The following is a 16911-nucleotide window of genomic DNA, read 5'->3' on the forward strand; positions in this document are numbered from 1 at the left end:
GAATACTGTCTTCAAATTCAAATTTAGTTAAAGGATCTTAACATTTTCTATTTAATTTCAAAATAATGTAATTATTTAGCTTTTAAAGTATTTGCATTGCCATTATTATATTTCCCTATGTCTATTAAGATTTTCAGATATTTATGACTGAAATTTTTAATGTTTTATTTCCATTTATAGTGGATCAAAATATTTAAACATGCAGTTGCTGGGTGTATCATTTCACTCTTGTGGTTTTTTGGCCTCACTCTTTGTGGACCACTAAGGTAAATAAAAATATATATTTTGAATGCTTGTTTATAGCTCTTCATTTTGAATATTAGTTTTATCCCGTTAGACTTTATGTCAAATATTTGTGTCATACAGGGGTGAGTATAGGAGTGGGGGGAGGGGGGGTAATGGGGGATGAGGACAAATATGTAATACCTTAACCAATAAAGAAATGAAAATGAAAAAAATACATATTTGTGTCAAAATACATACAAATACTTCTATGACTTCTATAGCTTTGGGTTCAATTCAACAAATATATAGGGCTTGGTTTTCTTTATAGTTTTACCATATATGTATGTATTTCTTTTTCTTTTTAATGGTTAACTTTGCAAGTTTTTACTTGCATATGTTTTTCTGCAGCATGCTTTTCCCATTGGGCTGCTATAACCAAACGCCATAGATTTAGTGTCTTATAAACAACACATTGATTTCTCATAGTTCTGGAAGCTGAGAAATTCACGATCAGGGTGAGATATAGTCAGTATTTGGTAGAAGGAGCAAGGGAGCTCTCTGTGGTCTCTTCTATAAGGGACCACATGCATGAGGACTTTACCTTTTGGGTACATTAGGGATTGGGTTCAACATATGAATAGGTTGGGAGAGGACACACAAACATTCAGTCTATAGGACTTTTAAAGTGTACAATTCTCTATTAGTATATTCATGGAATTTCATTCTTACTGCTGTATAATATAGTCCACTAAATGGATATATTCTAATTTACATCATCTATGTTATCAGTGGGCATTTAGGTTGTTTCCAATATTGGGCTACTGCAAACAATGCTGGTATCTATATAAATGTTCCCAAGAATACAAATATAAGAAATCTGCATGATATAATTCTATGTGTAGTGTTGAGTATTTATAGCTTCATCTTTTCTATGGTAGATAATGCCAAAATATTTTCCAGAGCTGCTGTACTTATTTTTCTCATGATGTGTTATGAATCAAGGGGAAATATTTCTTTTTTTCACTCTAGTTGAATTAATGCTTTTTTATAAACATCAGATATATTTCACGATGATATGTTTTATTTTTGTAGGACTTTGCTGCTATTTGAACACAGTGATATTGTTGTCATCTCCCTACTCAGTGTTTTGTTCACTGGTTCTGGAGGAGGACCAGCAAAGGTAGAACTTTCCATTATTAGCTACTTGAAAATTGAAAGTATACATTTGAAATGTTATCCAAAACAACAAAATAGTATCTTTTAACATTTGAAAGAATGCAGGGGCTTTTTCTATTAATTTTACATTTTTCTTACAACCTTTTTGTCATCATTATATATTCCTAGGAAGTTGCATAAATAGTAGAGCATTCTTTGTGCCCTTCACTCAGTTTCAGTAGTAACTTCTTTCCCAACTCAATTATATGGTCAATACCAGGAAATTGAAATTGGTACAATCCATAGACCTTATTCAGTTTTCACTGAATTTTAAATACACTCATATGTGGGTTTGTATATGTAGATTCAGGTAACTACTGTCACAATCAAGATACAGAACTGATTGATCACCACAAATATCTCCTTTATACTGTACCTGAACCCTTCCCACCTCGTTTTTAATCCCCAGACATTTTTGGAAATACCTAAGAACTTTATTTAAAGTTTGATGAACATTTTTTATGAATATTTATACAACATTTTGCCAACTAGGCATTCCTATTCAACTTAATTTAAATATTATTTGTTTTTATTAAATGAGTCATCCATCTGTAATTCCAATTCTTACAACTGCAATATTTCTATTTACCAAATTAAATGTTTCCTATGCATGGTACACTATTCTAGTTATAGGAGAAAGGAAAAATAAAGTATAATAGTCCCCTTAGACTTTCAGGCTAAGTAATGGAGACAAGATGAATAAAATAAAATAAACAAAGTTATGTGCCATGTACAGAGTGAGATCCATTCCACATTGGATCATTAATATTAAAGCATATGCCATTGTATAAGCTTATCCCCTAACTTATAGAGTACTCCAAAATAAATGTCAAGTGAATTGAAGAGTTTGGTGGAAGATATTTGTAAAAGCATAAAATTAGTAGGGAAAATATCACAAAGTCACTTTGTAAGGTGTATAGTTATCTAATCATTATGTTGTACACCTGAAACTAATATAATACTTCATATCAACTGTAATTGAAAAATAAATTTCAGCCGAGACCGGTTTGGCTCAATGGATAGAGTGTTGGCTTGGGGACTGAAAAGTCCCGGGTTCGATTCCGGTCAAGGGCATGTACGTTGGTTGCGGGCACATCCCCGGTAGGGGGTGTGCAAGAGGCAGCTGGTCGATGTTTCTCTCTCATCGACGTTTCTAGCTCTCTATCTCTCTCCCTTCCTCTCTGTAAAAAATCAATAAAATATATTTAAAAAAAAAAAAAGAAAAGAAAAATAAATTTCAAAATAAATAATTTAAAAAACCACAAAGGGCCGAAACCGGTTTGGCTCAGTGGTAGAGCGTAGGTCTGCGGACTGAAAGGTCCCAGGTTCGATTCCGGTCAAGGGCATGTACCTGGGTTGCGGGCACATCCCCAGTAGGGGGTGTGCAAGAGGCAGCTGGTTGATGTTTCTCTCTCATCGACGTTTCTAGCTCTCTATCTCTCTCCCTCTGTGAAAAATCAATAAATATATTTAAAAAAAAAAAAAAAACACAAAAGGAAATTTCAATACATTTAACTTTATAATGATTTCAGGCTTTTATATAACAGAAATCATTGTGCAAACAACAAACTAACAGCAGCAAATTGCCACCAAAAAAAAAGCTTTACACTTGTTTAAAATATAAGTCAATTAAGAAAAATGCTTAAAATCCTCAACAGAAATGAGCAAACAGAGAAAAACAATTCATAAAAGAATATAATTTTGCTGCACCAATAATCAGAAATGAGTATAGATCTTGCATATCCTCTCATTCGTGTCAGTAATGAATCTCAGCATTTATCCAGGACTCAGTGGGTTTTTTCCTTAGCTATGACTAAAGCACTACAAAATTCTATTGCCCTTTTTGTTAATAAAAGATTAGATTACATGCTCCATATTTGAGAGTTGTTGGTGTTGCCATATTCTGATTCAATAAAAATTATAAAATTCTAAATTGTATGGTTTATGTATACTGACATTTGTTAAAATATCTCCCACAGTAATAATTTATCAAGTGTAGTACCGTGTTTCCCCGAAAATAAGACATCCTCCGAAAATAAGACCTACTTACAGGTTTCCTTCTGAGTGAAATATGAGGCATCCCCCTGAAAATAAGGCCCCCCTAGGCTAAACATGAGAGATTTGGTCCACTGATTCTGAAAGAAATGGAGTCACAAGAAATTCACCAGGAAATTCAGGAATTGGATTGTTATGATGATGTTCCAGAAGATGATGACATGATTGTCATTGAATAAATGAGTAAATTCTTGATACTGTAGGATTCACAGTTTGTCTGGTTTGTGTTGACAACTACCGTACTACCGTATCGTATACAGGTAATAAATTTCCTTTATTTTCATTTAACAATAAATGTATACTGTATTCTTCTTCATGGAAAAATAAGACATCCCCTGAAAATAAGACCTAGCGTATCTTTGGCAGCAAAAATTAATATAAGACACTGTCTTATTTTCGGGGAAACAGGGTAGTAACACATAAGTATAATAGGATCCTCACTTTTCATTTTAAATTTTTATTTAATGAAAGTATCTGGTATTATACCTGTTAATTTATAAATATAGACTGTATAATAATGCTATTTAAATTGCTTTTGTATAATTGAGTATTTGTAAAAACTAAATTAGTATGTCCTTTCTATAATTTTCTTTTGTCAAAATCCTTTCCCTGGAATGAGAACATAAAATGTTTGTCAGCTTTTAAGTGCCTTATACCTTTACTAGATATTAAAAATAACTTTGCTAGTTTTCTTATAGTTTTTTAATTCTTTCCCCTCGAGGAGTGGTACCTAGAATATTGATATTATTATAAATTAACTGTTAATTTCTTATTCTTTACCTACTTGGGCTTTTCAATCAAAAGCAAAGTAACATTTGCAAAGATTAATTCTGTGAACAATAATTGTTTGTGTATGATAACATGGCTAGCCATATTAGTAAGTAAACAATTGAAGTTGTCATTACTATGTGTCTTAGGTGCCCTTAAAATATCCTGCAGAATTTATTAGAGCTCTTTACTTTTACCTTACTGTTAATACTGTAAATTTATATTGTGCAGTATAAGGGCTCTAATGTCAGGTGTTATTTTACCTTAAATGTTCATTTGCAAAAAAATTATTTTAGCATTTGTGTAATCGTGGTCTTAAAAATCAATTCTTAAAAAAAACAATCTTAAGATTTTTCTCTTCATTTCCAGACAAGGGGGGCTGCTTTTTTTATTATTGCTGTGATCTGCCTATTGCTTTTCGACAATGATGATCTCATGGCTAAAATGGCTGAACACCGTATCCTTTTGTAACAGATAAGATTTATTTATTGTTGTAAAAAAATAAAAGACTGACAGAATGGGAAATGGAGTGACTGAATTAAACTGTTAGAAATTTAGGGACAGTCAATTGACAGTTGACCTCATGCTAAATAAATGATTTGACACTCAACAAAATCAATTTGCTCCCTTGTAATTTAATAATCTAAATGGTTGTTTTAGAAGTCAGTGGCAATTATCTATATACTACAGGCTTGTTGCATGAAGATTTGTGCAATAGGCCTTCCTTCCCCTGGCTGGCGGCACTGGTTTTCCTCTGGCACCCGGGTCCCAGGCCTTCACTCAGGCCACAACAGAGAAAGCAAGGCCGGAGTATTCAGTCTACTCTGCAACTGTATATGCAAATTAACCTGCCATCTTTATTGGGTTAATTTGCATACTATCTCCTGATTGGCTGGTGGGTGTTGTGGAGGTACTGTCAGTCTGCATCTTTCTCTTTTATTAGTGTAGCTATATAAAAGCCCAAGCAACTGTTCGACCAGTAGCTATGACGCACACTGACCACTAGGGGGCATATGCTGAACCCACAGGCATGGAAACAAGGAAGTTTTTAAATTAGATATTCACTCTCTTGCTCTAAATTATTATCTCTGACTCAGCCCCCAATTCTCTCTTATGTAAACCCAACTTCTGAGTCAAGTATGTCTGTTCACTTTCCTCTACAGATATAATTTGTTTTATTTCATATCCATATATCTTTTTTTGCCTACTCCATTATTTAGAACTTAGAACACCATTTTTTTAAACTGATAAGAACAGATACTACACTTGATCATAGCCAAAAGGCCGAGAAGCGATGAGAACACCATTTTTTTAGTCTCCTGATTATAGCTACTCACTGCCCAAAAACTTCTTAGTTATATCAATTTACTTTGTTACAATAAAAGAGGGTGCATTGACTTTGAAATCTTTGCAATACAGCTGTCTCCATACAACCTCATTTGTTTTTTGCTTGCTTTGATGAGGGCTATGTGGTCAATGACTTAGAAACAGATTTAGGACTGATTTTGAAAGTCATTCTAGCCCTACTGGTGTGACTCAGTGGCTGAGTGTCAACCCATGACCATGAAGTCACAGTTCGATTCCTGGTCAGGGCACATGCCTGGGTTGCAGGCTCAATCTCTAATAGAGGGTATGCATGAAATAGCTGATCATTGATGTTTCGCTCTCATTGATGTTTCTCTCTCTCTTCCTCTCCCTTCCTCTCTGAAATCAATAAAAATGTATATAATAAATAAATAAAGTCATTCTAAAAGAGCAAGTCCATGGATAGGAGTTGTCCAGGGAGCGTCCCTGCTCTTGTCCCTTTGTTCCACTTACAGTATATATGTCTCCTGGAGGTTAAGAACTAAAATTTAACAGCTATATCTCAGGCACTATTATAATTGTTTTGGAGACAACAAAAGGAATATAGATCAGCCAACTTATTAGTCATATTCCAAAATTAATTTTTAAATTATTTTTAAGGGAAACTATTGAGGGTAGTCAGGTTTGAGGCACGAAACTAGTCTATAGTCAACCTAAAATAATGTACCAAAAATTCCAGGAGGACTTCAGGGCAGTGAGTTAATATTTGCAATTTTTTTCCTTTACTCCAACTCACTTAGCTGAAGGACATCATGACAGTGCTCTAACTCATATGCTTTACACAGCCATTGCCTTCTTAGGTGTGGCAGATCACAAGGTATGTTCTTTTCTTTGTTGCTAATATGATCTAAGATTCTGAAAAGTTACAGCAACTATAACTTTAAAAGTGTTTAAAATAAGTTACCAGTAGTTTATATTAATGCATGCCATTTAAGTAGTTCAGGAATTTGGGATATGTAAAACTAGTTCATCTCTTCAAATATTATGTATTTAAAGCCTGAATATTGGACTGTGTATATTTCTAATGAGAATTATCTAATTTTGCTCATAGGGTGGAGTATTATTGCTAGTTCTGGCTTTGTGTTGTAAAGTTGGTTTTCATACAGCTTCCAGAAAGCTCTCTCTAGATGTTGGTGGAGCCAAACGTCTTCAAGCTTTATCCCATCTTGTTTCTGTGCTTCTCTTGTGTCCATGGGTCATTGTTCTTTCTGTGACAACTGAGGTAAGATCAGGAATTTATTGGTAATAAGTAAAATGAATTGCTATTACTTATAAATTTTAGTTTGGTACATTGTAATTTATTTCAATTTAAGGTTGCAAGTGCCTTAAATTATCTTTGCTTTTTCTTTGTAATTTTTGAAAACTTTTTAATTTTATTGTTTATAGAGAAATCAAATCAAGTACCATTTATATACTTTCCCATGCCCTATGGCTCAAAGGAATCAATATATTTTATTTGATTTAATAATTTAATTTAATATCCACCATATGTCAGGCACAAGGATTATGGGTCACCTATTATTTTAAAAAATATTGAACCCAACTGCCGTAGTTTTTAATATTTTGGGGAATATTGTGCCAGTATCTTATAGGTCTTTATTTGGGCATTTTACATATCATATTGAATCATGAGAACATTAGTTATACATAAAGGGATTAACTTAAACATCTTAAAAGGTGTGAACTTTATACGATATAATATTGACACCCCCCCCCCCAATTTTTTTTTAATTTCTAGAGTAAAGTCGAGTCTTGGTTTTCTCTCATTACACCTTTCACAACGGTTATATTTTTTGTCATGATCCTGGATTTCTATGTCGATGCCATTTGTTCAGTCAAAATAGAAGTTAACAAATGTGCCCGCTATGGATCCTTCACCATTTTCATTAGTGCTCTACTTTTTGGAAATTTTTGGACGCATCCAATAACAGATCAGCTTCGGGCTATGAACAGAGCAGCACACCAGGAGAGCACGGAACATGTCCTGTCTGGAGGAGTGGTAGTGAGCGCTATATTCTTCATTTTGTGTAAGCGTTTTTCTCCTTAGCAAATTTCTTCTTGGATTCTGATGATTACATCATTTACTCGATTTGGAAATTTATTCAGTGCTTGCATTTAGTGCTGACAGATACTGTATTGGGTTTTGATAGCTTAAACTTTTAAACTTTTATAATATTTTTTTTCTCTTTTTAGCTGCTAACATCTTATCATCTCCCTCTAAGAGAGGACAGAAAGGTACCCTAATTGGATACTCTCCTGAAGGAACACCTCTTTATAACTTCATGGGTGATGCTTTTCAGCATACCTCCCAATCCATTCCTAGGTTTATTAAGGAATCACTAAAACAGATTCTCGAGGAGAATGACTCTAGGCAGATCTTTTACTTCTTATGTTTGAATCTGGTAAGATTTTAAAATGTAAGTGGTATATCTTAAAAGCTTAATCTTTTAATTCTGGCAATTCTGGTATAATTTTAGTAATTCCCAAAATTCTGATAATTACAAATGAGTTAAAATTACATTTTCTCTTAAGTAGTAGAAATATTACAGGGTTATATTCAGATTACTTAAGCAAACAGTTTTTGAGGCATTTTAGAAACAGTTTAGTGTAGTGTTTCAAATCAATAAATATAGTAGCTTTTAAAGATGTTATCTATTCTTTGTAGGATCCCACTACAGACCAGATGCTAACATGTTAAAGCTTAGTTTATTGCATTCTACAGACCTATAAATAAAACTATAAAACCATCTCCTTTTAAATAATTTATGAGATGAACATATCTGATTAGTGTAGTTTCTTACAATTTATATGACATGCAATTTTAGTAGAAATACAAGTTAAATAACTAGAGGCAGTTATATCTTCAAGTAAAGATTGGGTACAATTAAGGTTATAATGCGGGTTAATTGGGGTAAGATCCTCATGACTAAATTCTGGTGACTCTCTCTTGAAACAGTATTTCCCAACACACTCCCCTATATATATATATTTTTTTATTTTAGCTTTTTACCTTTGTGGAATTATTTTATGGCGTGTTGACCAATAGTCTGGGTCTGATCTCAGATGGATTTCACATGCTCTTTGACTGCTCTGCTTTGGTCATGGGACTTTTTGCTGCCCTAATGAGTAGATGGAAAGCAACTCGGATTTTCTCCTATGGGTAGGTACACTATCAAGGTGATGTAGTACAATGAAAGTCTTAAGTGCAAATTCCATCTAAGAGACATGAAATTTTATTATTCTTAATACAAATAATTTTTCAGAGTTTTGTTTTTCTTTGAATTATGTAAGAGGAAATGAACCAAACATTTAATAAATACTAGTTGACAGTAAGCTCAAGATGGTAATCCCTGGCAAATCCCTCTTATAGGCAGAGAGCAAATAGTTAAATATTGAGCTCTCTGCTCAACATGTTTCTTTGAGGCAATGGAATGTACATGATCATCCACATCTTTGCAGTTAAGAGAATTAAAAATGAAGGGGCTATACATTAAATGTCCTTTCATTAAATGAATAAGTCAGTTCAACAAATATTAGAATTCCCTGTTGGTACAAGGTATTTTGGTGAGACCTACTCTAAATAGATTAATAAATTCAGCTCTTATTTTCAACTGTTTATATTTTGAAAGATAAATGAGCCAAAAATACAAATGATTTTGGTATAAAGCAGAATCTATGTGCTGAGACAGAGATATAGAGCACATTAGGGGCTTAAAGGAAAAATAACTTCTTGCTAAGAAATTAGGAAAGGCTTTGTGTAGAAGAGGGAACATTTATATACTGATAAATATATAAAATTTCAACAGATATATGTCCAGAAAGTACCTTGGAACATATTAGTATGATGTTTAAAATCTTGGTAACTGTCTAATATTACTTTTATGTAGTTGAAAATTTGGACTTGTTTTCTCATTTGGAAAGTAATAATGTTATACTTTTAAACTATTTGTCATTTCCTTTTCTAAAAATATATTCTACATTTTTAGGTACGGCCGAATAGAAATTCTTTCTGGCTTTATTAATGGACTTTTTCTAATGGTAATAGCTTTCTTTGTGTTTATGGAGTCAGTGGCTAGATTAATTGATCCTCCGGAACTAGACACACACATGTTAACAGTAAGTCTTTATTTTTCTATTGTAATTACTGCTCATATTCATATAGTTCTTTCATGCTAAAGTATAACTATTTGTAGTTACTGATCTAAAAAGATTTTATTTCATTTTTTATTTAAATCAATGTAACTTCCTATCTTGTTATTTACACTGCTGACTCTTACAAAAAATTTTCCCCCTCAGGCTGTGCTAGAGTTCCAGGAGCCTGGCAGATTCTTAGCAAAGTCACCAATCCCTGATAAATACGCTGCCACACTTCCCTCCACTGCCCTAGGGAAGATCCTATCTTTGGCCCTGCCTCCTAGGCTGCTGAAATACTCTTCTGGGCCCCATCTTTTTTGGAATGAGCCTTCCCCTTAACCCTTACTCCTCCTCTTTCCATCCACCAGTGCCCAGACACCTCACTGGTGTTGAGAGGAAAATTTTTAAATATAATTCTTATTCTCTTTTTTTAAAGTTTTTTTCTGGTAGAATTAATCCTTTTCTCTAATATTTTAGTAGGCAAAATATTAGATGACATTCTAAAACATAGAGATCTCTTTTGGACTTATTAAATGTTTTTGTTTGACCCTGGCTGGTGTTATCAGTAGTTAGAGTGTCAGCACCAGAACCCAAGGGTCACGGGTTCGATTCCAATCAAGGGTATGTACCTGGGTTTCAGGTTTCCTGCCCCAGTTGTGATGTGTGCGAGGCCGCCAGTTGATGAAGCTCTCACATGATGTTTCTCTCTCTTCTCTCCCCCCACCCCACTCCCTTCTACTCTCTCTAAAATAAATGGAAAAAATATATTCCAGTGAGGATTAACCAAAATAAATAAATAAAATAAAATGCCTTCCAATATTAAAATCTGATACAACTTCCTTTAAGAAATAAAAAATGTTTTTATTTTAAAGTGTGTTTTTAAGTACCTAAAGAAATTTGTTAGAGATAGAATCAGAAGGGGGAAAAAATTTTTTTTCTCAAATATGTTTGTATTGATTTCAGAGAGGAAGGGAAAGGGAAAGATAGATAGAAATATCAATGATGAGAGAGAATTATTAATTGGCTGCTTCCTGCATGCCCACCACTGAAGATCAAGCCTGCAACCCAGCATATGCCCTGACCAGGAATTGAACCGTGACCTCCTGGTTCATAGGTCAATGCTCAACCATTGAACCACACTGGTTGGGCAGAAAAATATTAATTTTATTCCATAGATTATAGTACTGCTATAGCAAAGGTAGGTGTTAGGTATAGTTCTGCCTATACCTAACACCTACCTTTATATGTGCTGTTCCTTATAGTTGGCCAGCTCTTCCCTTACTTCTGACATTCAGACTTCCTTAAGACTTTGCTATATGTCTCCTCTGGTGGCATACCTTCCCTTAAATCCTCTCTTTTCTCTGGAAAGTTTGTTAGATATCCCTTTTCAATATTCCCATAGCAGTGTTGAGTTATAACTATTGTTTAATTTGTCATTATCCCACAATTAAGATGTAGTGAAGTGTTTTCAGGACCTGAATTGTGTATCATTAACTCTTAAATTGTAGCACCTGGCTTGTAGGAACTCAGCAATTAATTGATGAATGACTAAAAACAATTATGAGTCTTGTTGGTAGAAGCATACATTAGTAAAATGTTTTTGGATTACAGTTTGGAAATATATCTTGAATTTTAAATGCTCATATCCTTTGATCTTTAATATTTAATACAGAAATATTCACACAAGTGTGTAGAGATGCATGATTCATTATATCATTATTTGTAACTAAAGGCCCGTTGCACGAAATTTGCACAAGGGCCTCTGCTGCCTCTGCCTCAGCCCCCACCTGCTGTGGCTTTGTCCAGAAGGAAAGATGTCCAGAAGGACGTCCAGTCTAATTAGCATATTACGCTTTTAGTATTATTTACTAGTGGCCCGGTACATGAAATTTGTGCACATTTAAAGGGGATTAATTAGAGAAAATAATTTAATATTGCTATCTGCCCTTTCTCTGTAATAGAAGTGTCAGAGATGAAAGAAAATTAGTAAAATGTATATGAAAATCTCCCTCATGTCAGAGTCTGGGGTGTGCTGCAGGACCTAGAGTCAAGTCCCCGCCCACCACCCACACACGCTTCAAAAATGCAGGAGACCCAGACCCACTCGGCTCCACCCCCATTGGGTGAGACCCAGAATCGGCCGGCCCCACACCCATCAAGTCCCTCCAGGCGGCAGGGGGCGGGGGAGGCAAAGACTCAGGTTCCCCATCCCGATGACCGGGTGTTGGGGGGGGGGTGCAGTCTCAGGTCCCCTGTCAAGCCCCACTGGGTGGAGGGGCACAGCCTGAGGTCCTCTGGCCCAGCAGTGAGGTGAGGGGGCCTTGGCTCATGGTCCCCCATCAATCCCTGTTGGATGAGGGTCACAGCCTGAGGTCACCTGTAAAGCCCTGCGGGGCAGGGGGTGTGGCCTGAGTCCCTCACCCCAGCCAGGCGCCATGTACCCTCAGGTCCCTGCTATTTGGTCATGACATTATGGCATCCTGGCTAATTTGCATATTCTTCTATTATATAGATAGCTAGATAATGTCGAGGGGAGAGAATGGCCACTAATGAAAGGACTAGTTAAATTTGTCACTCATAGAATACTATGCAGCTATTGAAAAGAATGAGTAGGGAAACAAGATGGTGACATAGGTAAACACTTGAAGTTGCTGCCTCGCACAATCACTTCAAAACTACAACTGAAAGACAAAATGGACATCATCCAGAACCATAGGAAGGGTGGATGAGTGGAAATTCGACAACTAAAAGGAAAGAGAAAAACACTCTGAGACTCAGAGGAGGTGCGGAAGTAAAGTGCAGAGGTACGGAGGCATGCGTGTGGAAAGGGCTGGCAACTGAGGGAGACACAAACTCCTGACTCCTCTGAACTCCAGTTCCGGGCAAGACTCTGGGGACCCAGACTCTTATGGGGAGAAACTGGACTGTCTGGCATCAGATGGAACTCAAGGACGGCTTCTTCTCAGAGGTGCTTGCAGCAATTACCGATTACCGTGGGACCTGAGAATCTGGGGACCTCTTTGGGCAGGACTGAGGATCAGCCATAGCTGTTTGCTCTGCCCTATTGATTCTCTTGACCCCACCCCACCCACGCTGTGTGCAAAGACTTTTGCATATGAATGGCCTGGCCCTTTGCAATCTAAAATTACCTAACTGCAGCTGGGTCAGAGAGCACCAGAACTTCCAAAAGAAGGCCCAAGACCCCAGAGCAGCTTGCATTGCTTCAGCTGGGCCTCATCTGGGCACTTCCAAACCCAAACAAAGAAGAGGAATCTGTAGATTTCTCCATAGCTCCTGCTGGGTGGCCTCAGGCAGAGGCTAAATTTGCACCTCCTTGGAGATCCAAAATCCAGTCTACCCAGTGGTCAGAGTGTGCCCATCCAGATTACAACTCCTCGACCCATAGGGCCACACTCAAGGGGCAGATTCAGTGAGCACCAAAGCCCCACTGAAGCAAGTCTTGCCCCATAAGGGTGTCTCCAGCACAGAAGTTCTCCCATTGTAGACATAGCTGATCCTCACAGCTAATTGGCCTGGAGACCAATTCCTCCCAATGATACCACCAACAATCAAGGCTTAACTACAATAAGCCTGTGCACACAGCCCACAGAGGGGTGCACCAAGAGTGTCCACCTCAGGTAATTGGGGAGGCTAAGCTACTGGGCCCTATAGGACACCTAGCACACAAAGCCACTTTATCAACACAGAGAAGCAGCCAAAATGTGGAGAAAAAGAAACAGATCACAAATGACATAAATAGAGGAAAGCAAACTACTGGATATAGAGTTCAAAACCATGGTTATAAGGTTACTCAAGAATCTTCTAGAAACCACTGGTAGATTTAGTGAGACTCTTAAGGATATAAAAAAGGATCAACTAGAAATTAAGCATACACTGACTGAAATAAAGAATAATACACAGATCCAACAGCAGATTAGAGGATCGCAAGAATCAAGGTAAAGATTTGAAATACAAAGAAGAAAAAAACACCCAACCAGAAAAGCTATAAGAAAATGAATCCAAAAATATGAAGATACTGTAAGAAGCCTCTGGGACAACTTCAAGCATACCAACATCCAAATTATGGGGGTGCCAGAAGAATAGAGAGAGCAAGATACTAAAAACTTATATGAAGAAATAATGTCAGAAAAATTCCCCCACCTGGTGAAAGAAATAGACTTACAAGTCCAGGAATTGCACAGAACCCCAAACAAGAGGAATCCAAAGAGGACCACACCAAGACACATCATAATTAAAATGCCAAGAGCAAAAAAGAGAATATTAAAAGCAGCAAGAAAAATACAGTTATAAATAGTTACCTACAAAGGAGCACCCATATGATTGTATGCAGGCCGAAAGGAGTGGCAAGAAATATACAAAGTAATGAATAGCAAGAACCTACAACCAAGATTACTCTACCCAGGAAAGCTATCATTCAGAATTGAAGGTCAAATAAAGAGCTTCACAGATAAGAAAAAGCTAAAGTAGTTTATCACCACCAAACCAGTATTACATGAAATGCTGAAAGGTATTCTTTAAGAAGAGGACAAAGAAGAAAAAGGTGAAGATAAAAACTATGAATAACGAATACATAGCAATCAACAAAATCTAAAAATCAAGTGAATAAAAAATCTGATGAGCAGAATAAACTGGTGAATATAATAGAATCAGGGGCATAGACAGGGAGTGGACTGACAATTCTCGGGGCGGGGGGAGAGGGGGAAGAGAGGGAGTGCAGGAATTCGGGAAGAGACTGGACAAAAATCGTACACCTATAGATGAGGACAGGGGGTGGGGGTAAGATCAAAGGGTGGGTGAGAACTGGGTGGAGGGGAGCTATGGAGGGGAAAAAAGAGGAACATCTGTAATCTGAACAATAAAGATTTATTTTAAAAAAAGAATGAGTTATACCTATAAATACATACTGTTGAAATGTACCTAGTAATGTAAACAAGATTTCAGGTATAGTGTATACTTTTATAAGTAGCATTTTCAAATTGTTTATTTAAATAAAAGAAAACTTCAGTATCGTTTATTTATCCATAAGTCATGAACCAAATACATATTCTTAATCACTTAAAATTTAGATTTACTTAATGAATATAATGAAGTTTTGCTATGAATACTTTCAAAACTATAAACAGAATACATATATAGCTGTATACTAACTTTTGAGCAGCAAGCTAATTTTTTAAATTACAAATTTAAAAGTTTTCTTTTCTCCCTCTTGCTAGCCAGTCTCAGTTGGAGGACTGATAGTAAACCTTATTGGTATCTGTGCCTTTAGCCATGCCCATAACCATACCCATGGAGTTTCTCAAGGAAGCTGTCACTCATCCGATCACAGCCATTCACACCATACGCACAGCCACAGTGACCATGGGCACGGTCACAGCCATGGATCTGCAGGCGGAGGCATGAATGCTAACATGAGGGGTGAGTCCTTGCCAAATATTGACCTACTTTTCAACCATGTTGTGATTTGCTACTTTATTTTATTGGGCTCTGGTACAGTCTTATTTTGGAAAAACAATCTGTGACTAAAAAAAGGTTCAAGTTAATTACTGTATAATTATAGAGTTCTTTTCATAGTGACAATTGCATAAATATTATTTCTAGAGGAAATACTGAGTATGCCATTGTGAATTTCCACTACAAAAACAAAACAAAAACATGAACAGATTTTTACTGTACTATAAAGAAAATTGAGTAGTATTTAGCACTAAATTGAAGTTTTCTAAATGTTTAATATAAGTTATTTGGGTAATGTTAAGACTTGGCTCATACACGATTTATAGGAAGCCTTCCCAGGGTAAACAACACTATCGTAAAACTCATCACACTGTGGTATAGTAGCCCACATCCATACCTTCTTACTCCTGTGTTGTAAATTCCTTGAGGGTAGTGACTATATTTTAGTCATTTAAAGTGACAGGTGAATAGTAGATATTCAATAATATTTATAGATACTTTATGGATAAGAGAACTAAATTAGATGTGATTTAATTTTTAATGTTTTTATATGTTTTACTTACAGGTGTATTTCTACATGTTTTGGCAGACACACTTGGCAGTGTTGGTGTGATTGTATCCACAATTCTTATAGAGCAGTTTGGATGGTTTATTGCTGATCCCCTCTGTTCTCTTTTTATTGCTATATTAATATTTCTCAGTGTTATTCCACTGATTAAAGATGCCTGTCAGGTTCTACTTCTGAGACTGCCACCAGAATATGAAAAAGAATTACATCTTGCTTTAGAAAAGGTACTGTGTGTAATTTCTTCACTATTTTTTTCCTTTTAAAGTAGCATTTGAAATTGCAAGATATGAATGAACAAAATACAGTTTTATTTAAAGGACATAAAAGAGGAACTCAATAAATGGAGATATTTTCTTGGATGGTAAACTATGTTATGAAGATGCTGATTTTCTTTCATTTAAATCCCAATGTAGTTGCCTCTCATTAAGATTTGTTTGTTTTTGTTTTTGTAGAGCATAGATAATCCAATATTATTGGGAAGCTTATTGGAAAGAGTTAATGCTTGAGAATAAACAAAACATACATAAATTTACAGAATTAACTATTAATTAAAAGGATTCTATGCTGTTATTATAAAACTGCAGAATTTACTAACAGAACTAACAATTTTGTTCTTGCACAAGAATAAGCACATAAATTATTGATAATTCTGATTTTAAAAATCAGAAATAGGCCCAGGAGCTTTCGAACTTCAGTATATACCAAAGATGACATTTCAGGTCAGTGAGGAAGAAAGAGTTGACCTACTTATCATTTTCACTTGGTGGAAAAGCAAAGCTATATATATATATATATATATATATATATATATATACCATATCATATCCAGTGAGTGAAAATATTATATGACAAAATGATAAAACTGCTAAAATAAAGTAGAAGAATATAGCAGAGAGGTAGGGAAAGGAACGCCTTCTTAATATGATGGAAGTAAAACCAGAAGCCAAAAAGGGGGGGAAATCTACATATTGGACCAATTGAAAAGTATCCATTGTCAAAAGATTCCATAACAAATATGAAATACAAAAGTCAGGCCAGGAGGAAATATTTGCAGCACATAAAACCGGAAAAGTATATAAATAGTATAAGTTATACTATTTATAATTCTT

The 16911-nt window shown here is 35.6% G+C and overlaps 1 protein-coding gene across 1 annotated transcript in view; it reads left to right on the forward strand.

Moving 5' to 3' along the window:
• SLC30A5 (solute carrier family 30 member 5) overlaps positions 1-16911 on the forward strand; it is a 30784-nt gene that overhangs the window by 9344 nt on the left and 4529 nt on the right. The window contains exons 4-14 of the mRNA XM_084880895.1: positions 181-266; positions 1318-1405; positions 4633-4720; positions 6369-6445; positions 6680-6850; positions 7367-7655; positions 7822-8030; positions 8631-8788; positions 9615-9744; positions 14997-15198; positions 15800-16026. Coding sequence (XP_084737021.1) covers positions 181-266; positions 1318-1405; positions 4633-4720; positions 6369-6445; positions 6680-6850; positions 7367-7655; positions 7822-8030; positions 8631-8788; positions 9615-9744; positions 14997-15198; positions 15800-16026 — 1725 coding nt within the window. The remainder of the gene's footprint in view (positions 1-180; positions 267-1317; positions 1406-4632; positions 4721-6368; positions 6446-6679; positions 6851-7366; positions 7656-7821; positions 8031-8630; positions 8789-9614; positions 9745-14996; positions 15199-15799; positions 16027-16911) is intronic.

Source organism: Pipistrellus hanaki (genome assembly GCF_964339955.1).
Source record: "Pipistrellus hanaki genome assembly, chromosome: 4".
Taxonomy (NCBI): Eukaryota; Metazoa; Chordata; class Mammalia; order Chiroptera; family Vespertilionidae; genus Pipistrellus; species Pipistrellus hanaki.